Source organism: Polypterus senegalus, chromosome 11, assembly GCF_016835505.1.
Source record: "Polypterus senegalus isolate Bchr_013 chromosome 11, ASM1683550v1, whole genome shotgun sequence".
In the NCBI taxonomy this organism is placed as follows: domain Eukaryota; kingdom Metazoa; phylum Chordata; class Cladistia; order Polypteriformes; family Polypteridae; genus Polypterus; species Polypterus senegalus.
Window position 1 is genome coordinate 60,797,016 of NC_053164.1, and position 17,443 is coordinate 60,814,458.

Consider the following 17,443-nt stretch of genomic DNA (forward strand, 5'->3'; position numbering starts at 1 on the left):
GTTAAGTGGATGCAGTGGATTCTTCATGATTGACAGGAGTTTGCTTAGTGCCCGTCGCTCTGCCACAGATGTTAAACTGTCCAACTTTACTCCTACAATAGAGCCTGCCATCTTAACAAGTTTGTCCAGGCGTGAGGCGTCTTTCATCTTTATGCTGCCACCCCAGCACACCACCGCGTAGAAGAGGGCACTCGCCACAACCGTCTGGTAGAACATCTGCAGCATCTTACTGCAGATGTTGAAGGATGCCAACCTTCTAAGAAAGTATAGTCTGCTCTGACCTTTCTTACATAGAGCATCAGTATTGGCAGTCCAGTCCAATTTGTCATCTAGCTGCACTCCCAGATATTTAAAGGTCTGCACCCTCTGCACACAGCCACCTCTGATGATCACAGGGTCCATGAGGGGCCTGGGCCTCCTAAAATCCACCACCAGCTTGGTTTTGCTGGTGTTAAGATGTAAGTGGTTTGAGTCGCACTATTTAACAAAGTCTTTGATTAGCTTCCTGTACTCCTCCTCCTGCCCACTCCTGATGCAGCCCACAATAGCAGTGTCATCAGCGAACTTATCCTCAGTGCTTCAGTTTTTTCTCTTCACTTTCCTTCCAAGTATTTAATTAAACCCAATAGTGCATGATAAACACACACAGGTGTAAACAGAAACAAGCTAAATGGAGAAATGCTGGTTTCTTTTGTCATTTGCATGTTATTGCTAATAAGGAGCAATTAAAAACCAAGACTACAGCTGTTTAAGACTAAAATAAGCAATAAGGGTTTAAAATCCTAACGAGCAAGACAACTAAAATGAAGCAGAAGTGTTACTTGAGCAATAAGTGCTTCTTATTAAGCAATTGGGTTGGAGCAAAAACCTGCAGCCATTGTGGCCCTCCAGGACTGACTTTGCCCACCCCTGCTCTATACCTTCAGAGCATCTTTAGCTGAAAGCTTGACATGCCACAGTTATTTTATTAATTCTTAGGATCTTTAGCAGGCCAGCATTTTGAAATCATAAAGCTGTATATGAATGAAGGTTTTGAAATCAGCTATGACCTTAAGTGAAGCCATGGTAAAGATTTTATGTGTTGATATGTCCTTGTTCAATTATTGATACTTGCCGCAGTGTTTGAATGATATGAACAGAATGATTTGATCAGAAGCAGAATAACAAATTGCACTAGCCAATACTACTAGCAACAACTGCATGGATTAATTTCTCTGTATTCCCTGTATTTAATGTCTTAATTCTTCAGAATTTGTGAGCTGAAAAATGTATGTTTAAATGGTGTTATAAAGTAAGGTAAAACAGACTGGTGTGAAAGATAATGTGTAAAGTGGATGTTGATTCAGTTCAAATAAATGTTTTGGCCTGCTGAGTTAAAAAAGTTACATGACAATTTATCACCATTTATTGTTTTTCTATATTCAAACACTCATTCAATCTTTTAACTCGCTGACACAAGAAAGGACACAAAAGGAGACGCCTCGTTCGCTCCAATGGACATAGACAGCGCCTTATCATCTACATACACAGACAAAGCAGATATTATATTTTCTAAAATATCTTCTGGGACAGCATGTAAGCTGAAAACAATCATTAGCTGAGTACTGAGCCCTGAGGGTCACCACATCTAAATTATGGGGTGTTATTGTTACATTTCTGTAAATACTAAAATTGATTTATTAAAATAAAAACTTAAGCACATGAGTACAGTGCCTGTGAGCCCAATGTAACTTTCAAACCTAAACAGAGTTGGAGTAGTCACTTCAAAAAAGCAGTCCATTACAAGTTATTAATTACTTCTCTGATATTTTAATAGGATTACTTTGCTTGCTACTTATGATCACATTACTAATTACTTTACTTTTACTTTATTCTCCAAACCCATGCAAATATGTAACAACTGAAACGTATAAAGGATGACACCCAAATGGAAACAACAAGTAACAGTGAATGTGAATTCAGCAGTTAAACAAATGTGATTTATTTTAGCAGCCATTACATTTCAAACATATGAAACAGCCAGTAGAGACTTTTAGCTCTTAAAAATAGTTCCTGCTAAAAACTAAATTGTAATATTTTAAATTAAAACTTACTTAACCACTTGAGCACTTGCAAACATGGAGACAGTAAAGGGTACAATTATTGCTAGTGTAGAAGTAAGCAAACTTAAGCACTTATTGACCAGACGGGGCCAACTACTTGCAGCATTTATTATGTCACACAATCAATATACTGTACCTGTGTCTCTGTGGTCCAACCATCTCCATGTTCCATAAACTAATATAAAGGCAGGAGCAAAAACTCAAAGACTTTATGCTTTGTAATAAATTATCTTATATTCACTAACAATTGAAGTAATAATTTAGTTGTATACTTACTTGTTCATTTTCATGGAAACAGTAAAGATATGCCATGATATCGAAAACATTTTTGCCTCTGTAAATCTAAACATATATGAGCTTTTTGATCAAGAGTTTGTACATCACAACGAACAAACATTATTATCTTACTAGGCTGACCCGCCTTTTAAGGCGACCGACTTTTAAGTTGACCACTTCTTAAGGCAATTCAATATGTAGATCAATTTGATATTTTATACAAACTCATTAATTTGGTTATATTGCATTTGAGCGGTATTACTTTAATACTCGTAGTTTCTGTTATTTTTGTGATGAAATGTAAACTTTTTTTCTATATGGAGGCGCCTTTTGAACCCCCCTGATATTTACTATGCGGTGAGGCATTTGTACTCCATCAACATTAATTATTTCCAGAGACATAATTATGTCTATTTTTCCAGTGCATCGCACAAAAGCAAGGGAACGATGGGAGCACCAGAACTCTGCTCACATCATGTCTCTTCGTACCGCAAACTGCAAGTAGTAAGTCTGTGATAAGCGGAATACCGCTACGCTTTCCACTCACGGGATGGAAAGACAATCCCGACCGCTTTTATATAGTAAGAAAGAAGAAGAAGATATCACACAGTCTGGAGTAGAAAATCATCTTTTACCTGGAAAAACGAAACTACAAATCCCATCGTGCATTGCAAAATGGACGGGGCGTGTGTGAAACTCCGTGCCTGCCTAGCACTCACGGGATGGAAGGACAATCCCGACTGCTTTTATATAGAAGGATGTTTAATTACAAATGTTCCCAGCCACACATTATGGTTAATTTCTTTCTCTGTTAATCCTAATTCTTATAATACATTGTTAAAATTAGAATATCATATTTCTGAAGTAAAGGTCATAAACTTCATTTCTGAATAAAGGCAAAGTTGACCTCAATACAATCCTGAGGTAAAAAACAAACCATCATTTGATGTCATAAAATAGCACACTGCTCTGCCACAGATTTGACAGTGTTGTAAAATGCAGTGTTATCAGCATCTGTGTGAAAACAGCGCACACGTGCGGCGCCAATCAGTGTGGGCATGCAGATCTGCTCAACTCCTATGTTAGGTGAAAAGAAATGCCAGCCCTTCAAAACATTTATGATTTTAACATGTTATTTGTCTAGAAATGTGTGCAGTGTAAGTGATTAAATTCTAATTACATCAGTGACTCAATATACTACTTTATTACTGGGAAATTTAATTAAAGTACAGTAACATGTTACCTTTGTACTGTGATACCCGCAACTCAATATTTTAATTATTTAATTATTCATTTATACAAAAAAGTAATTTTGCAATAGGTCTACAATTATTAAGCATATATGGGTCCAGTTCTAAAATTTTTCAATAATGGTCTGATAATTGATGGTTTTATTGGAACTGTGCTAGTTAATAAAATCTAATTGTACTTTTAAGAATGGGTGCAGCCAGACCAGCATTTGTGTTTTTCATTGCTGTTTTTGGGGCTCGAGCTTAGGGACAAGTTAGCAGTGACATGCGGTGAGGTTCATGGCTGGTGAGGCACTGACTCCTTCAGAGTCAGAGTGACAAATATATGAACCCCAAAGAGTAGATTATTCACTATTCAATTGGCAGCATGCACATTAACTACTGGTTATGTTTCATATCTCATCAGCATTCTTTGCATCACACTTATAGGTAAGGTGCATATTTGGCTAAGAAAGAACAATACATTTATAGCGATGAGAGAGAGTGCATTTGCTCTGCATGTTCCATGCATTCTAAATTTGATATTGCAGTTCCACAGTTCATATTCATTCAGAGCGGCACAGTGGCGCAGTGGTAGCGCTGCTGCCTCGCAGTAAGGAGACCTGGGTTCGGCGAGTTTGCGTGTTCTCCTCATGTCTGCATGGGTTTCCTCCGGGTTCTCCTGTTTCCACCCACAGTCCAAAGACATGCAGGTTTGGTGCATTGGTAATCCTAAATTGTCTCTAGTGTGTGCTTGGTGTGTGTGTGTCCTGCGGTGGACTTGTGCCCTTCCTGGGATTTGTTTCCTGCCTTGCGCCCTGTGTTGGCTGGGATTGGCTCCAGCAGAACCCCGTGACCCTGTGTTAGGATATAGCAGGTTGGATAATGGATGAATACTCATTCAATACAAATGAAATTATAGAGTGGTGTACAAAATAAAAAAATAGAGATCAATTTTGACCTTAAATGAAATATTTTGTTGTTTTTATAAGCTTTTAATTCTGACGCTTTAGTCAATTTTAATACAAACTGTTCAACAAGAGGATAACAAGAAAAACAAAAGAATATTTTATTTAAGGTCAGAATTTAGTTTTTAAATATTGGATTGTTTTTTGTCTTAGTCTGATCCCATTTTATATAAAACTGAAAACCATTTATGGTCTTACCTTTATTTGTAAATGAAGTTCATGCTCCTAACCCTCTCCACAAAAATCGCCAGCACTTTCTTGTAAAAGTCCTTCTTATTTTCCTTTAGTTTTAAATATCTTAATCTTCCATTTTGGCAGTCAGTCGGACCAAAAAATAAAAATAAACAGACCGCTGCAGTGCACTTGACTTTCTTATATTCCTAACTTAATGCCGCTTAGAGCCTCTGTGCAGAAGAACAGCAGCAACAAGCACCTGTTGTGCTCACGTGTGCCCCCTTCAGTGCGGCACGGTACTGTCTGCCTCACCTTGTTTTTTTTCACTGTGGTTTTATGTCCAATCAGTAAGACTAAATATGTCACACACATTCAATAAAGATATTAGCCAGACTGTGGAAAGTCAAGGTGTATAATGAACGTGTCTGGAAACATTATATTGGCAACATACAGACAGACAGCAACAGGCACGTGCCAATCGCATGCATCAACCCATTGTGTGAGGGAGAGAGCAGTCTGAGGTGACGTGAGGCTCGCCTCTACAGTACCGCACTTCGCGTTTCTCTCCTGTACTTGAACAGCAAATGCAGCAGTTCAGAGATTTTGACTATAAAAATGATGAAAATTATTGGTATTATACAGAAAACAAATTTATAGCACAGAGCAGTGGACACATTTATTTTATGTTATCATTATTATTTTTTTTTTACTTTTCATAATGACAGGTGAGACAGCCTCCCCTGTTAGCAGGTCTCATTGGAGAAATTAGTTATTATTTACGGTTCTTTTATAAAGATGAAATTACTAACCTACCATGCACAAAGAAAGCTGAGAAGTTTATAAGATTATTTGTAATCTCAGACTTTATCAAATTTGTCATTAAAGAAGTTAAAATCTGATCCACTAATGTTTGTGGGGGTTTTGCATAGCAGTTCAAATTTCCCATTTGTCAAATCAGCAACTGCTCTAAGCAATACATAAAAATCATTTCTTTTTTCATCTATTAGTCTAGCACAAAAGAACCTTGCCGATTTCTATATTAATTCTAATTTACAGCATTATATTTGAATCGCTTCAACGTGTTTAAGTGGGGTAAGTTTCTTCATGCTGTAATCGCATTTGATTTCACTGGAGCTACCGTATTTATGGCATCTTTCAGAGACACTTGTAATGTCCAGTAACCATTGTTATTCCCTAGAATTAGGTTCAAGTTTCTCAGAATACATTTTATGTTGTAGTTTACATGTTACACTGTTCTCATTTAAATCTATGATTTAAATCTATGAAGGTAGGAACAAGTTAAACATAATTAAATAGCGATCATAAGTAATTTGAATAATGAACTAATACCTTCATTTTAAATCTCACCACTAACTGAAATTAATTCAGTTTAGTTTATTTTTGTGTGCTGCACTTTACAGAATGCTGCTTTTTCCTTTCAATTGTAAAATAAATGGATGTATTTATTATTATTATTATTATTTGGACGTCAGATTGATAAGTACCAGTATTTCCTCTGTAAGAGAAATGCAAAGACTTTACGCAGTTATTGTTTTATCCATTTCATTTACCATTAACACGTCACATTTCAGAAGGTTCTGCCTTAACAATTTGCAAATGAAGTGAAACTCTATAGGATCGTTGAAAATGTAATATACAACACACTAGCCATGATTATAATGCAAACTACCACACAATTATTAAGAATTTAATTTATTTTGGACCACTGAGCAATTTTAGGTTTGCAAAATGTTTACAAAATAATAAAAAAAAGCAGACAAATTTATATATGTGTAAATCTGTTGGGATGCAATTCCTTAAATAGTATGACAAGCATCATTATCATTGCTTAATCCCAGTCAGTCGGTATTTGAGCGAGGTTGAGAGCCCTGCCTTTTATCCAGTCTTTGCTGGGGACGACTAGAGCTACTCTATGACCTTGTTCCAGTTTGGAAGATGGATGAATGGATGGATGGATGATGGTGTTGTGAGAGAAAGGTTGGAATGTTTTAATTGATCAATTTATTTAATGATTTTCATGCAACCTCCTCTTACCTGGTGCCGGTGCATAACGCTCATGTGAAATCTTAATGAAAACAGATTGGCTGAAATAAAAGGGAGCAGGTTAGCAGAGGGAGATGAAAAAGTTTCTATTGAGAAAAGGTCTTGTATTTGAAGAATAGAGAAAATGATCCCATTTCCCTTTGTCTTTGGAGAGGTAATAGAGGAGGATGAGTTGGGCAGCATCCATTAGCCTGATTAGTCTGTAGAGAGTAGGATGGAGGGCCGTGTAAGTGCTCAGCTTGTTGGCGGCTCAATAGCTGAAACATGGAGCTGATGAGAGGACTGGAGGGCCATGACTGCTGGTGGAAGGAGGGAGTTTTAACACAGTGGATTCTGGGTAAGGGCATGGCAACTTGGGACCTGCAGTGATCGACGGATGTGACAGGCAGCTCCACGAAATCCACGAAGCAGAAGAAGTGGCAGTTCAGATCTGTGGTGACCAAATGAGTTGTTGGATGGTGGGGATGCGGTGGTCTGTGTCAGGGGAATTCCCGTGGTCCTAAGTAGGAAGGAATGACGTGAATTTTATCTCTCCATTTTGGCATTTTAACTTATTTGTTTATTGAACTATTTCTTTATGGAATGCAATGTTTTGCACATGTGAACATTTTATCTTTATTTAAAAAAAACTGTCAGTGTTCTGATTTTAAAGTTTTGCTTGTCTGCCTCACTTGCCCTTGTACATCACAATCACGACTATTAATGTCCTGGAACTGAAGGCTGCAGATTTGGGGCATCACAGACAGTCAACTTTGGGTGTAGAAATATCAGATTGAACAGCACAGATATCTTTACAATCAAAGGCGTTCATTTGTGAGGAGGAAACCACTCTTTAAAGGCCTGTACAAAGGCATCAGCTTTGACTCACAGTGACATACATGATATGCCTAAAAACACTGAGGAGTACGAGCAGCACAGAGCTGCAGTTACAGTAAATCAGAAGACAATTGAATACTTATTTCTCAGCATGAAGCCTTGCATTGAATTAATACAGAGTGTGATGTTTAAAACCTTTTGTAATTTGCTTACTTTTTACATTGTATTTGCTACAAGCGCTTTTTTCTGCTAACAAAATTTCAGTTGTCTGCATTGATCTGCTTTTTCCAAATCCCATAAAATGATTCTCTGCTTCCTTTCTATTATCTGCAAATGTTAATAATTTCTAAATTACTGTTAGCTTTCGCGAATTTGTTAAAATAATGGCTTTGGTTATACCTTATGTTTTAATGTTCAGAAATGTAATTGCCATTAGGAAAAAAAATATAACATGAAAAACTGAAGAAGTCTAAAGATTTGGCTATAGAAATTCTGGTTAAAGGTTATTTTTCTTTAACTTTTTTTTTTAGCCAAGAAGATTTTTACAGTGAAATTCCCAGAGACGCTTCTTTATCTAGTAAGTTATCAAATTTTGATATATTAAAAGGACTTTATTATATACACGTACTTTCAGGGGTGCCCAAGACCGATTTGTGGCACCAATAAATGTTTGGAGCAACTCGTTGCCTGTGGTGTTCCACTGTACAAATGGGGTAGCTGTGCAAAATTTGGTGGAGTTCAGCTCAGCCGTGTGGATTTGCGTAGCAGACAAACAAATACGCAGACCTACATTCAGCAATATATGCTAGGTGCTGTTCTCTACATAACAAGGCTATGTGACATTTCATTGTTGGCTCAAAGATGTTCAGTAAGCGTCTGCCTCCCGTTAAAGAACACAAGTATAGTAAACATTGTGAGCAGAATTTCTTGGGCATGTTAGGTTCTTAGCTTCATTTTCATAACCAGGGTCCAGCTCTGGCTTGGGAATAACACTGATTTGGGAAAATTAGCACCTTTATCCTTTAATGTTCTTCTACAGTTCTCATTATTCAGATCAGCCAAACTATCAAAGCCACCTCATGTAATATCCAGAAATGCAAACTGTGACTTGTGTGCAATGGCTGGTGCTTTATAGCGTGTTTATCATTTCCTTTGTTATAATATGTAGTTCATTATGTAGTAGGATTTGTACACTAGCTTCTGAAATGCAGGTTGTTTACCTACAAAATGTCTTGAGAAAAACATATATAATACGTAATTTGTATAGTGCACGTCAAAATGTAAATTTTTAACAATCATGGATGGAGTAGTGGTGCCGTGGTTAGTGCTCCTGTCTCACAGCACACAGGGCTGGTGTGCCTGCTTGAATTTAGTATGTTCTCTCTATGTCTATATAGGTTTTCAACAGCTACTCCCCTTTCTTATTGCCCCCATAAGTTGGTTGGTTAATTGGTGACTTTAAAATGGTCCTCCATAAGTCAATGTTTGTATATGAAAATGTTAGTGTGAGTGGATGTGTGTGTGGCACTGCTAGTATGGACTATGTTTTCACCAACACTCTGTAATGCAAAAAGATGAATAGATAGATGAATAGTGACAAAAGTGTTATTTAATTGCATATGATGAAAGTAAAATAATATATATCATTGAATAAATAATTAGTTTCATATTTAATTGTTCTTCCTGCGTGTCATTTTACAGAGAAAAAACGCAATAAGAAGCAGGAGATTCCCCAGAGGGTGAGTGTTACCTGTTTGCATAGCTTCAAAGTCAGCAAATCATCTAACGGCATTGTAACATTATATGGCTCTTCCAGCAATTTTCAGTTACAGACTTTATCTTCATGATCTTAGCAAATCAGGGGAAGTCACAACATGTTCCTGTGACCGCCAGTTGTGTAGTCTAACATACAAGGTAACTTATTCCAACCAAACTACGACTCGCCCAGACGATATCAGGCAGGTCTGATTTTATGTTCAGCTGTAGTGGTGGACTCTGTGTATGCGAAAGCTGACAAGCAACAAGTGCTCATCTTGAAGGTTAATGGGTTAGCTGGTTTATATCAACATTTTGAAAGATGGCCAATGGATAAGAAGAAACCAATACCAGCTTGTTCTCTGCTGGTATCTTCATTGCTAATCCTAATGGACTGTTTATGAAAAATGGCTTTGTCATTGAAAGATTGAACCTGATTGAGAAGAGCATGGACTATGTGAATCTGATGAATTATGCTAGCAGTCAATGTTTTAAAAAAATGGGGAGTGGTCTCCCCTAGACTTTCTCCTATAATCAGATATGGTGATGGATATTTGAGAAGTAAACCGCAAGACAATGATTATATTTGTATATTATATACATTAAAAACCATAAACAACAAATCAAATTAATAATAGATTGAACAATTATTATAAAAGTAAAGTTGAATAAATCTTCAGCTTCATGAATAAAATGTAAAGTATCACTTCCAGCAGAAATAGCCCAAAAGTTGATAGAAATGAATATTTTGTACCTAATACTTGTATGCAAAATTTGGTTGACCTAAGTGAAAGCGTACTCAGGTTATCGTGTTTACATACACACACAGAACACACAGACAATTCCAAAAATGGTATTTTCGGACTCTGGGAAACATCGAGATTCATCAAAACCCCAACATGGAATTTTTGGAAGATTCCAATACTTTCCCTATACTTAGAAAATAAACACATTATTCCTAGCCTGTGTATAATGTGAGCATTTACAGTTCAGGGTTACAAGGCATAGGACGCTGGACCTTCTTCTGTAAAGTCTGATGTTGGAGTAATATGCGTCACTTAGTCCAAATTATATTCATTTCACCCATTTCAGTATGTATTGACATGGTGGCCAGCTTAACAAATTATCTTATTTGGTCTTCAAGCACTCCTTTTGGCTGTTTGCTTTATTAATCACAAGCAGATTAATTAACTGAAATCTTTATTTAAACAGACAGCTTGCTTTAATTTAGATATTTAGTAAAAAAAATCAGATGACTGGTTAAAAAATATAAAAAAGTGATATATTATACAGTATTTTTTGTGTTCTTCTTAATTTGCTGACATCCTTAGCATAATTTCCATAGCATTAAATGTTGTTTTTTTTAATACTTTCACATTTTTTGTAAAATTGCTTTGTGGGTTCGCTTCCCAGGTCCTCCCTGTGTGGAGTTTGCATGTTCTCCCCGTGTCTGCCTGGGTCTCCTCCGGGTGCTCCGGTTTAATCCCACAGTCCAAAGACATGCAGGTTAGGTGCATTGGCAATCCTAAATTGCCCCTAGTGTGTGTTTGGGGTGTGCCCTGCGGTGGGCTGGCGCCCTGTGCTGGCTGGGATTGGCTCCAGCAGACCCCCGTGACCCTGTGTTAGGATGTAGCGGGTTGAATAATGACTGACTGACTGTGAAATCTGCTTACTAGTTTCTAGTAATGCATTTAACAGTCTGCCATAGCCTCAGGTAAGTGTTTTTAATCAATTTTGACATATCAACAGATATTTTTAAAGGGTCAGATGTTTGTATAGATTATAAATCAGTGGGCTAGGTAAGTAAAAATGCTATAGTATTTAACACAATTCTGTTGAAGCATACAATATAATGAAATGCAAAGGAAATGTTAACATAGGTTCAGTTTGGTGAAACTGTATCTCCACTGCAGAACACAAAAAGTACTGTAGCTAAAAATAATAGACTCTAAGTGTAAATATAAAATATTCAGATTGATTGATGCCAAAGACACATAGATGATAATGATGATGTATGATCTAACAGATAAAGGATTGAGCTATAAATCACATGTCTGCCAAATCAATTTGATTTCACAATGATTTAGGCCTTGTTCACACGGGCTTTAAAATCGAGCGGTTTTTGCGTTCGTAGCGTCCGGTGAGCGCAGATCAAGCGCCGAGTGTTTTCTACACGTAGGAGTCAATGAGAGTGTTCACACGGGCTTTGGTGACGTGCGTTTGTCCGACTGCGCGTTTATACGGCATCAAAAAAACGTTGCATGCAGCTTTTTCTTGGCGTTCAAAACCCAACGAACGCAAGGAAACCGCTTCTAGTTCGTTTTCTACGCGTTTATTTTACGCTTCGGAGGAGCGGGGGGATTGGTTATTTCAGTGCATAACACCGGTGTAAGCGCACACTCGACTACTGTTTCCTTACCTCAAAGTGACAAGTAGTCTCTCTTCGGGGCTAACACCAAGTCGCATATTGGTTGATCGGCGTGCAATGTGGCATTGCACCAGCTGCAGCAGACAATCAAAAGTGGAAACCGACATCCGACAGTAATTTAAAAACTTGCGCGGAAATTTTCGCATTTCTTCATAAAGCACAAAAAAACTTCCTTTAACCCGACGTTGTGCAGTCAGAGGATGAACCCAGTAGCGGCGGCGATTTTTCTCTCCCTACGTCGCCGTATTACGAGTATTTTTAAAACAAGAAGATTAATATCTAACATAGCAAAATGGTCCATATTGAAAGGAGGCACCTCAAATAAAACGACAAAGGCTTTCATATCCAGTTCCCGACACTGCCTCCACAGGTTAACACACAAACTACAATTTGGGCTGCAGGCTGGCGTTAGACAGAGACAAACGAACGCCGGTGTAGAAGTCAATCGATCGCCACCACAAAATGCAACATAAACGTCTAGGACGTTCAGAGCAAGTTCGTTTATCCAAAAACTTAACGCCCGTGTGAACAAGGCCTTACTGTGAATTTGACAACCTTCCTTTGTTCTTAAAGTAGAAATTTTGAAACAGACAAACTATAGTCGTAAGATTTTCACTTTAGGTACACTGTAAGTGCCAGCTGAAATACCAAATGCACGTATAAGCATTTTAACATCAGGGAATGACAATCAGTTATAACAATAAAGCAAATATACTTTTCATTAAGAGACTGCAGATTACAACATACAGTATATCCAATTATGTCATGTGGTATTGATAATTAATTTATAGTGGACACTCAATATATCTAGGTGCCTCACAAAGTAAAATAAATAAATAGAGAAAATGAAATAATGATTTGAATTCATTAAAATAAAACATAGAAATATATAAATAAGAGTATAAATGTAAGTGGAACATTAAAAGACATCATTTAAAACTAGTCATTAACAATTACTTGTATCAAAAGCATATTGAAGAAGACGAGTCTTAAAGTTTCTTTTAGAAATTTCTAAAGATGCTGAGGTCCAAATATGTGAATGCATGTTACGTAAGGGTGGACCAATGGAACAAAACACCTGGTTACCCATAGTGCATTGTTTCATCTGTGGAACAACCAGAAAGTAAAGATTTGGACCTGAGGGAGTCAGCAGTTATACCTACGATGAGCAGAAGCAGGACACTCTATAGACCAAAGGAGAACCTTAAAATGGCAAGGAGTGCAGGGAGGGTAAAACTGGAGATATAAAGATGTGTGCCCCTTATTTGTTAGTCCACATGCAGCTCACTTTCACAATTTCTGGACGTTTTTTAAAGGCAGGCCAAAACAGTAATTACAATAGTGAAGGAAGAAGTAAAAGGATGAGACAATATTTCATCATCATGCGTAGATACATAATTAAAGTAAGTTTTACAGACTTTGAACGGAAAGTGCGACTTCAGGGTATGTTACCGATGAGGAGAGATGAATCAACAGTCATTGACAGCAATGTGCTTAACAGCAGACGTTCTCATCTGCCAGGGAGTGCCCACTACAGTAAAACCGCTGACTGGCTGCTATTTAACTGCAGGCAGTTATCAGTCATCCACATCCAGAAGTCATCCACACATTGAAAGGTCTAGAATAGAGCCACATGGACATTAGGAGAGCTCTGGAGGTAAGTCTGTGTCCCGTCTGCATATCCAGTACCTCAGGCTTAAGGCTGCAAGCAGCATCCCAGATTTAAAAATGGCCGTATTAGCTGTTGAATGAACTGCTGGCATTTTAGTATAGATGGAGGTCGACAGTGTACTGTACAAACTGAGGACTTGCCCGATATGTCTAGTAGTAGGGCATCACAGACACTTAGGGACTCTGAGATCACACAGTCAGTCTGAGTGTCACAGCACTGAGTGTCAGCAGGAGCCCTTATACAAACTCTAAAAATGAGATCTTGCTGCTCATTATGTTAGTTCACCATTGCAGGAGCAACTTGTAAAGGTGGTTTGATTGCTTTTCATATTTAATTATACAAGTGACATACTGTTTTGTATTCTTTCAGGCTCCTGAAGAAAACGAGTCAGATCTGCAATATGTCCAGCTGAATCTGAAGAAAAGTACCCAAAGAAAGCCACTAGCAATTGAGGAAAAAGTTTATTATTCTTCAGTTAATACCCGCAGATTGAATCATCAAAGTTGAATTGTCTGAACTGTTTCATTCCTAGCAGAATTTTTATCCACTCAAATTATTTCCTTATTTTCAAATCTGACTGAATCTGCCCTAGAAAGCTTCCTATTTCAGCACTGACCTTGTATCTCCATATCATTCATCTTAGACTTTTGAGTACTAGATAGATGGTAATTTATTTTGTATTGAGGTGTACATTATTTTACTATATAAAAGTGGGCATTTTCTATAATTTGTTTTAAAATTATTATTGACAAAATGGCTTCTAAATGTCACACTTTTGTTAAATGCTTTCCAGCAATCCAAAACATTCAATGTTAGAATAGACAATGAGGCCTCCACCACCATACCATCCAATGCTATCAAATGTATTACAAATACACATCTGCAAAGTAACAACACAAATAAGATGTTTTTTATTTCCAAATTATTAATGGTATTCAATGTATTTTAGTTAGTTGGTAATTCATTTTGAGATATGGATGACCAGTACTAGATTGGTTCTCAGTCAGAACATTACACTGAAAGGAGTTAAAATATGGATCTGCCAGATAAAGAAGTGAATTCTAAACATGCACATTAAAATTAATGAAATTATTAATTTTCTCATGATGTGCAATCAAAGTGCGCATTGCAATACTCACACTTACTGTGCGTGAATTGTCAATAAGCCTAGAAACTGGCACCTTGGACATGGAGGTGTTTGTACATACAACTGTATTATTATTTTACTGTGATATTATCTCAAGTTTGAAAAAAAAAATCCACAAATGACCCCAGTAACTACTTTCTTTAATTCACTTTCAGTGTCCATCACCAACAGTCACACAGAAAACTCAAATCTCTACTGAATTTTTCCGCCCAAATGATTGTTTGTCAATTAATTTGTCAGTGGGTGGCCTAGAGGTACAGTTGACAGCTCTACTTCACAGGCAACAGTTCAGCTTCAGTTTGTTTTTTTGAGGATCTTTCTTTTCTGCGCACATTCAAATCAAGACTGTGGGGCAGTCTAAACAGTACCAGTGTGAATGTGGCCTGGCGGCAGTTTGTTTACAACCTGAAGCCACCAGAAAATATCTTTAGAAAGTGTTAAGACAACTTGTTGCAGTATTACAAAGAACATCAAAAGAGAAGAGATTTAGAATTGGATTGTAGCCATTCATTTCTGAACTCACCCAATCCAACTAAAAATCACAACATACTACGCCGTCCACTTTAGAACTTCCTTCATTTTTTGACAAAACTCCATCCTCCCTCGTGCAATTTCACCCCCTCTGAAGGACCCTGCCTGTGTTTCTCTTGTTTTTGTGTCCGAGGGATAACAGAGCAGAAGCAGTTTTTTTTGGAGGTTGGAGGACAGATGCTGTTTTAAAAGTGATAGGAGAGTGGATTGAGTTTTGATGCAGGGAGCATGGAACTCTTGCTGCAGGACGGATGTCATTTTGAAAGAGGCAGACGGAAGAGAAGGATGTCCTAAAATACAGGGTGAGTCAAAATAATGTAAACATTTGAATGGCAGGAACAATTTATTCACAAAACATACTTCATATTGTAAAAAGGAAGAGACTCGACACACGTAAAAAGGTTTCGGGCAGCCACCCGTATATTATTCCTGGCTGCAAAGGTTTGGTTTTTCATTCAACAGAGTAGTTGATTCCGGAGAGTGCCAGACGGAACTGCTGAAGGTTGGAAAAGATGGCGGTTTTAAATGGTCAGACAGGAAGTGATGTATGTTAACTGGAAGTGATGTAGGTTGACCGGAAGTGATGTTTCTCTGACATCAGCCTGGGAGCCGGGACCGGAAGTGACATTCTTCTAGGCGCCGGAACCAGAAGTGACGTTCTTCTAGGCGCCAGAACCGGATGTGACATTCTTCTAGGCGCCAGAACCGGAAGTGATGTTCTTGATTCAGCTAGGTTTTCCCACGGCTGGTCTGTAGAGATAGCAGGAGAAGGTTTAATGCACCCCGCCCTCCCCTAGCCTGGCGTGGAATTACCTTTACTTTGTCCACACAATGTCCCCCTATTCGCACGTGTGTGACAATATGTACAAAATAATTTACAGGAATGTCTGAACCTGTTCTCCATCATGTTCAACACATGGACCATAAAGCTGTATAAGTATATACATATAGTATATACTGTACATAGCAGTACCATTAGCGTCACCATAATTTTGACTTACCCTGTACATACCGTATGCTTGTTGTTTTCCAACCTATTATTGGCAGTTGTCTGTTCATCTTTAATTATTTTAACTATTACCTTGCATAGTAAATTTGTTTATTTTTCGAGAATACAGTAAGCAAGATCCATCCATCCATCCATCCTCTTCCGCTTATCCGAGGTCGGGTCGCGGGGGCAGCAGCTTAAGCAGAGAGGCCCAGACTTCCCTCTCCCCGCCACTTCTTCCAGCTCTTCTGGGAGAATCCCAAGGCGTTCCCAGGCCAACCGGGAGACATAGTCCCTCCAGCGTGTCCTGGGTCTTCCCCAGGGCCTCCTCCCGGTTGGACGTGCCCGGAACACCTCACCAGGGAGGCGTCCAGGAGGCATCCTGATCAGATGCCCGAGCCACCTCATCTGACTCCTCTCGATGCGGAGGAGCAGCGGCTCTACTCTGAGCCCCTCCCGGATGACTGAGCTTCTCACCCTATCTTTAAGGGAAAGCCCAGACACCCTGAGGAGGAAACTCATTTCAGCCGCTTGTATTCACGATCGCGTTCTTTCGGTCACTACCCATAGCTCATGACCATAGGTGAGGGTAGGAGCGTAGATCGACTGGTAAATTGAGAGTTTTGCCTTATGGCTCAGCTCCTTTTTAACCACGACAGACCGATGCAGAGCCCGCATCACTGCGGATGCCGCACCGATCCGCCTATCGATCTCACGCTCCATTCTTCCCTCACTCGTGAACAAGACCCGAGATACTTGAACTCCTCCACTTGGGGCAGGATCTCTCCCCCAACCCTGAGAGGGCACTCCACCCTTTTCCGGCTGAGGACCATGCTCTCGGATTTGGAGGTGCTGATTCTCATCCCAGCCGCTTCACACTCAGCTGCGAACCGATCCAGAGAGAGCTGAAGATCACAGCCTGATGAAGCAAACAGGACAACATCATCTGCAAAAAGCAGTGACCCAATCCTGAGTCCACCAAACCGGACCCCTTCAACACCCTGGCTGCGCCTAGAAATTCTGTCCATAAAAGTTATGAACAGAATCGGTGACAAAGGGCAGCCCTGGCGGAGTCCAACTCTCACTGGAAACGGGCTCGACTTACTGCCGGCAATGCGGACCAAGCTCTGACACCGGTTGTACAGAGACCGAACAGCTCTTATCAGGGGGTCCGGTACCCCATACTCCCGAGCACCCCCCACAGGATTCCCGAGGGACACGGTCAAATGCCTTTTCCAAGTCCACAAAACACATGTAGACCGGTCGAGCAAACTCCCATGCACCCTCCAGGAC

At 38.9% G+C, this 17,443-nt stretch overlaps 1 protein-coding gene across 1 annotated transcript in view; it reads left to right on the top strand.

The window, feature by feature from the left end:
* Positions 1 to 14,313, top strand: part of LOC120539772 — a 31,788-nt gene extending 17,475 nt beyond the window's left edge. Inside the window, exons 5-7 of the mRNA XM_039770156.1 lie at positions 8,160 to 8,206; positions 9,331 to 9,368; positions 13,854 to 14,313. Of these exons, the coding sequence (XP_039626090.1) occupies positions 8,160 to 8,206; positions 9,331 to 9,368; positions 13,854 to 13,991 (223 nt within the window). The 3' untranslated portion in view covers positions 13,992 to 14,313. The remainder of the gene's footprint in view (positions 1 to 8,159; positions 8,207 to 9,330; positions 9,369 to 13,853) is intronic.
* Positions 14,314 to 17,443: the final 3,130 nt, after the last annotated feature.